Source organism: Gavialis gangeticus, unplaced genomic scaffold (genome assembly GCF_001723915.1).
Source record: "Gavialis gangeticus isolate Ggan-Ray unplaced genomic scaffold, GavGan_comp1, whole genome shotgun sequence".
Taxonomy (NCBI): domain Eukaryota; kingdom Metazoa; phylum Chordata; order Crocodylia; family Gavialidae; genus Gavialis; species Gavialis gangeticus.
In genome coordinates, this window is record NW_017729002.1 from 4445916 (window position 1) to 4451865 (window position 5950).

The following is a 5950-nucleotide window of genomic DNA, read 5'->3' on the forward strand; positions in this document are numbered from 1 at the left end:
GGGAGGTGGGGGCGGGCAGTGGGGGGGAGTGCTGCCACAGTGACACCCCCCCTTTGCCTGCAGGTAGGGAGGCATGGGGAAGCCCCGCTGCTTAGGTGGCCAGGATGTGTTTGCCACTGCCACAAACTTCCCTGGCAGCAGCTCAAACTTGGGCCCATGCAGCCAATCACTGCCTGCCCTCTCGGCGGTGCACGCACAGTTGGTCAAAAGCGTTACGGACAGACAGACAGACAGACTACGCCCTTTATTATATTCTAATTCTGTACCAGGTTAAAAAAAACATGAAAAGCTTTGACAAAAAATGACAAATGTACATTGGTGAGACTTTTGCCTTGAACCTGTGTCTTCCATGGCTACTTCACACCCAAGCAAATATTCATTTGGCCTTGACAACTCCGATGATGAAAGATGCTTCTAAATTTAATTTGATTTTTTTGTGTTTTCCAGTTTAGCCTGCAAGTCCCTGAAAAGCAGATGAATTACAGAACCCAGCTGCAGCACTCCTGTATCTCTCAGGGTTATTCAGAGAGTAGCACCAACTTTAAGGTGCAGTATAATGACCGTATGCCATTTGTGGCAGGACTGCAATGGAAAGATACCTCCAGAAATTACCTTAAGAAGTGGGAAGGTGAAGCATCACCAAAAATTTCCTATCTGTGACTTTAGAAGTTCTTTTGCAGATATGCTGCTGGGATTTTGTGGATTAGTTGTAGGGGCTTATCTTTTAAATTGTGGGTCCAATCTGATTAGAGGCAAAAATTTTCCATGAAGAGAGTAAGTAAAGGGCAAGTCACAGTTTGCATTCTTTGCTCTAGAAGGTACTGACCACATTCACGTTACTGACATTAAGGAAAAGAAAACACACCGGGGACAATGACTAGAATATTGAAAGGATCTTTTCAGTTGTTTATTAAACACTCAGTCATATAGTATGATTGTAGCCATGATAGTCCAGGGATATGAGAGAAGCAATGTTTGGTGAGATAATCTTTTATTGGACCAACCTATTTTGGGCTCTCTCCTTACTATCCAAGCTGGTCCAGTAAAGGTGTTACCTCACCTCACATATCTTGCTTCATACTTATACTTGTAATAATTCACCTTGGTGTATGTCACCAAAAGAGAGAGATAAATGTGAGTTTTTAAATGTTCTGTCTCAAGAAATTGTTTCTTCAGGAAAAAATACCAAGAATTGTGTCTTTATTATTACGTTTTGCATTTTACATTTGCAGTTATATGGGAAGCAAGAGTTGTATTTCTTATAGTGGGGAGGGGGGTTCTCAGTAATTTATACATGTTTTAGCCATCAGCAGGAGTACAGGGACATGTTGAACAATAATTCTTGTTCTAATGCCCACTACTGACATTCATGTCTGAGTCTTGGGGCTCAACCCTTTTTTTTTCTCTAGAGCTTGTCCCCATGCACCACTGCCAGCTAGGCTGCTGGCAGGATGGGCACTACCTGAGATCCAAGGGGCCCAAGTGGGCTCAAGCAGCACCCAGCTGGCTGGCTGCCCAGGTTGGGGGTGGCTCAGGAGTGCAGGCTCTGGAGAAAAAAAAAGAATCAGTCTCCTTGGAGCTCAAACAGTGAGCCAGTTTGGGCAGTAGCACGAGGCACTGTGTCCTCTGGGTGCTCCAAGGCTGTGGCATTTGCTCTGCCCAGCGGGAGCAGTGAGCCTAGCTCCTAGTCCTGTCCTTGCTCACCAAGCCTCTAGTGGCAAGTCACAGCTGTGCAACTGAAGGACAGTCAGAGATGGTTTTTCACCTTAAGGTACAACTGCTCTATCACTAAGCTGATTAACATTTGTTCAGCTCACAACAAAAGGTGTAACAAGGTCCCTAGGTATACAAATACTTTTTGGGTCTAGCCCTTACTGATTACATTAAGTAGGTCAGGCTCAGTGTAAATTTACATTTCAGCAAGGTTACATTTATGCGAATTAGAATACTATTTGGCTTTGTCAGTGGATTTACCCCTCATGCCTACATTTTCAAAGCAAGCCTACAGCTAGACAATTTTAGTGTCCAAATCAAGCAGGAAGGTGCAAGAAGGTTGAATTCACCATAGCGTTGTTCAATAGACTTTAAGTGAATATACTAGCTTTGAATTTGCTCCCTAACCAAATAGCTTTGGGGATTAGCTTTTGGAGATTTAGCTTTTTAAATGTCTGGCCTTACAAGTCACTTGATATGGCAGATATTTGCCTAACGTATTATAAGCACTGAATCATTTTTTGCCTCCATCTTTGGATGAAATTTTGTCTTACTAGCTAAATCACAAACAATATGCTTTATTGGCACAGCTAAATGGCATTTCAAGATATGCAGCAGACCTTGTTCAAAATGTATATACATATTGTAGAACTTCTTCTGAAGTATGGTATCCTGTCAGGTGCGAGAATAATCATGTGACTATTAGGGGTGTTCAAAGTGGGCCCTATTCGATTTGGATTCAATCCTAATCGTGGACAGTGATTCGATTCATTGATTCGGATCACTGTCCCTGATTCGATTTGGCTGAATCAGAATCTGAAGATTCAGTGCTGATTCAGAGAATCAGTGATTCAGCCATAGACACAGCTTTAAAAGCTGTTTCTACATACCTTGAGGTAGCAGGAGCAGCTCGTGATCACTGAGATGCTGGGGCACATGAAGCGTCCCACGGGAGTGTGGAGGGCCCTCCATGTGCTCAGTGGTGAACCCAGAAGTGGACTGGATGTACTTCCTGTCTACTTCCGGGTCTGAGGGGGAGCATGCTGGGCCCCCTCCCTGCACCCCCCCAGCTCAGCAATCAGCTGCAGGGGGACCTCAGGTGCCCCCCCAGACCCAGGAGGCACCACTCACTGAGCTGGGGAGGCACGAGTGGGAGGGGCCCCCACGCGCTCCCAGGTGGACCCGGAAGTGGACCGGAAGTGATTCTGGTCCACTTCCAGGTCTGCTGCTGAGTGCACTGGGGAGCCCCACATGCTTCTGTGGGACACTCCGTGTGCCCCAGCATCGCAGCATTCACGAGCCCCTGCAACCTAGAGGTATGTAGAAAAAACATTTAAAGCTGTGTCTATGTCCAAACCTCTCTGAATCGATTCAGAGAGTTCCGATTCGATTTGGAGAGATTAAAACATCCTCTGATTCGATTTGGATTCAGAGATTCGGCCACCGAATCAGGCTGAATCAAATCAGGGACCAAAGCTTCACACAGCCGTAGTGAATATGGGCTGCATAATTGCTTGCTCAGTGGCAATAAAGATTATTCATGGTGGAGCAGATTATGCAGTAGAACCCATGTTTAGCCAGTAGTCACATTGTCTCCTATCTGTTCATGGCCACGAATAAATTTACAGTAGCATGGCACATAGAAGTTATAAGATCAGAATTAGTTTACACACATTTGCAGTTTCTAATTTACAAAGAAGCTAAAGATGCACCTTCACTCTAAAGGTCATGTGTGACAAAATTAGCCTCCAGAAGATGGTCATGGCACCCCCTAACAGCCTGTAGACCTGGCTACTGGTTCCTCAGGCTACTGCTCTGACATTCCTGGATTGTTTATATGAATTAGGAGACTGCCCTCAGATTATCAGGGTAAGACGTGGGTGGTTAACTCTGCTCTGCTCACCATCAGGCTGCCTCAGTTTGATCTAACTTTCCTGAACAAGGTGTTGCTCTTTGCTACTGGTATTAGTTAACCTTACTTTTAGTCTCTCTCTCTCTCCTTCTGCCTTAGTGCTCTGGACATCTTGGTCTTGCCTCTGGGCTTTGGACCCAATGGGCACCTTCACTCTATTTTCAGCTTCAGCCCTCCAGCACCTTCGCCGTACCTTGCCACCAGATGGGTTCCACAACTCAAATTACAGAGAACTCCTTTTACAGTCCCCATGGCCATCTCCTCCTCTCCTTCAGCCACTTCCAAATCTTGTGGATGAAAACATCAACTCCTACCGAATACAGCTACGTTTGTCTAGAATACTCAGCAGAGCTCCTTCCAGATCAGGGCCAGTGTCTCCTTTAGCTCTGGGCTACACCTGTGTAGCCCCTGACTCCTCCCTTTTCTGGTCACCTGAGCCTCTTGCTTCCAGGAGCTAGGCTTAGGGATTTGCTATTGTCTACTCTGTGGGTATGCTGCTCCACAGCCACTTGGCTCTATTGGCCTTTCCTTAGCAAGCCTTGAGGCTTTCCCCCCTTCTCATTAACAGACCCACTGCTCATGCAGCCCACACCCTATCTGCAGGCTGCCTCATTGCAGTTCTTACCCTGCATTCTGTAGCTAGGTTTCTTTCACCAATTAGCAGGCTAACTAATCTGGATCCTGCCCTCTGTAGCCCTGTCTTACAACGAAGCTAGCTTCTCAATAGAGCTGTCTTCTTGCTGCCCCTTGAGCTCTGCTGCCTGGCCCTACTCTCAGTGTTGGAACCTCCTCCCTTGCCTTATTGTCTGCCAGCAGCCCACTTCAGGTAAGTGGCCTGCAGCTTTTCTGCCACTTTGGAGCCACTATTTCCTTTTCCCCATTGGCTGCTTATTTCTACCCACTTTGCTTTAGTCAGCTGTCCCTGTCATAGGGTAACACGGAGTAGGAACTCCCTATAACACCTGACTCTTGTTAATTTTCTTGTGTTTTTAGGAAGCAAGTAGCCTGAGATCCAGCTTTTCTACCATTTTCAAATGTATGCTGTGTTACTACCTTTCAGGTGCACTAACAATGGACACCCCGTGGCTGTATCTGTACACTTCTCACAAACTACACCAACCTCAACATTCTGCTTATCTGTCTACTGTGGAGCTAACAGCTGGGAAAGCCATTTCTATCAAGAACCTGGTGGTGGAAATGTTCTGCAAAAACAAAGGCAATGAAAAAGAGGGCAAGATTCACATCTATACCCCGACTGCTACATATCTCCGGGTCAGTAACATACTAGCACTTCCTGTGTGCAAATGAATAGTGTACAGCAGTAGTTGCAATTACACAGCATGCAGTATACAGTAACTTGCAGAGTCTGTTGTTTAGAAATCGTTGTCAGTGGGTGCATGTACGCAAGACGTTACTGCGTAGTTGACTATTTAACAGCACAGTAAATATCTTGGCATCTACACATGCACCCCTATTATGGTGCACAAAACTAATAAACTCTGCAGCAGGGTAGTACTTGTAAAATACATTTTTCATATGCAGCAGCACACAAGCAGATGCTGTCCCAGTTGCCAGCAGGCAGCCCCCATGTTGAAGCAGCCTCTGCCCCAGACAGCCTCTCAGCAGCATGTGAAGCCCCATTTGACTGGCTGTGGGCTGGTAGGCTGACCCCCAGGCCCCTTGCTAGCCTGGGCTGCTTTGACTGGGCTCCACATGCTGCACACAAATAAACTTACTTGCTTTGGAGTGTTTTGCTCCTGGGTGCGTATTCAAACATCACGCCTGGGAGCAAAACAGTCTTTGGAACAATAAACATTAATAGCACATGTAGACGCACCTAGTGTGTATTATTTTATCAGTCAGGGTCTCAAAGTGTGCCCTGGGTTCCCCCTGGTTTTACCATCAGACCCCTCTAGCCTTCATGTTGTCAAGTAAGCACTCTCAGTGCCTCTCAGCCAGTTCTGAAAATAGCATGTGCAATAGGTGAGGATGCATGTATGGTTCCTCTCTCTGCCAGGCTCAAATTCAGCCCTGCAAAAGCCTAATAAACAGATGACCAGTTCCCATGACTATGTAGGAGGAAGGAATTCAGTTGCGATAAGAATATGTTTGATATATTTAACAAATGTAAATCAATGGGACCTCCTTTTCAGCCAGCAACTTAGTGGGCAGGACACTCACCATTCTTCCAGAATGTGGGACACTAGATTCAGATCTGTCCACCTCCTGAGGACATACAAAGTCACCTCTCTCACTTCCCTGGGAGGCATGGAAAATATCTAGTTAAAATCTTTGCTCTAAAATAAGCAGTATTGGTTGGAACTT

General features: G+C 45.9%; 1 protein-coding gene across 1 annotated transcript in view; it reads left to right on the top strand.

Annotated features, from left to right (window-relative positions):
* Positions 1-4933, top strand: part of LOC109290675 (apolipophorins) — a 116032-nt gene extending 111099 nt beyond the window's left edge. The window contains exons 28-29 of the mRNA XM_019507382.1: positions 448-628; positions 4686-4933. Of these exons, the coding sequence (XP_019362927.1) occupies positions 448-628; positions 4686-4933 (429 nt within the window). The remainder of the gene's footprint in view (positions 1-447; positions 629-4685) is intronic.
* The last annotated feature ends 1017 nt before the right edge of the window (positions 4934-5950 follow it).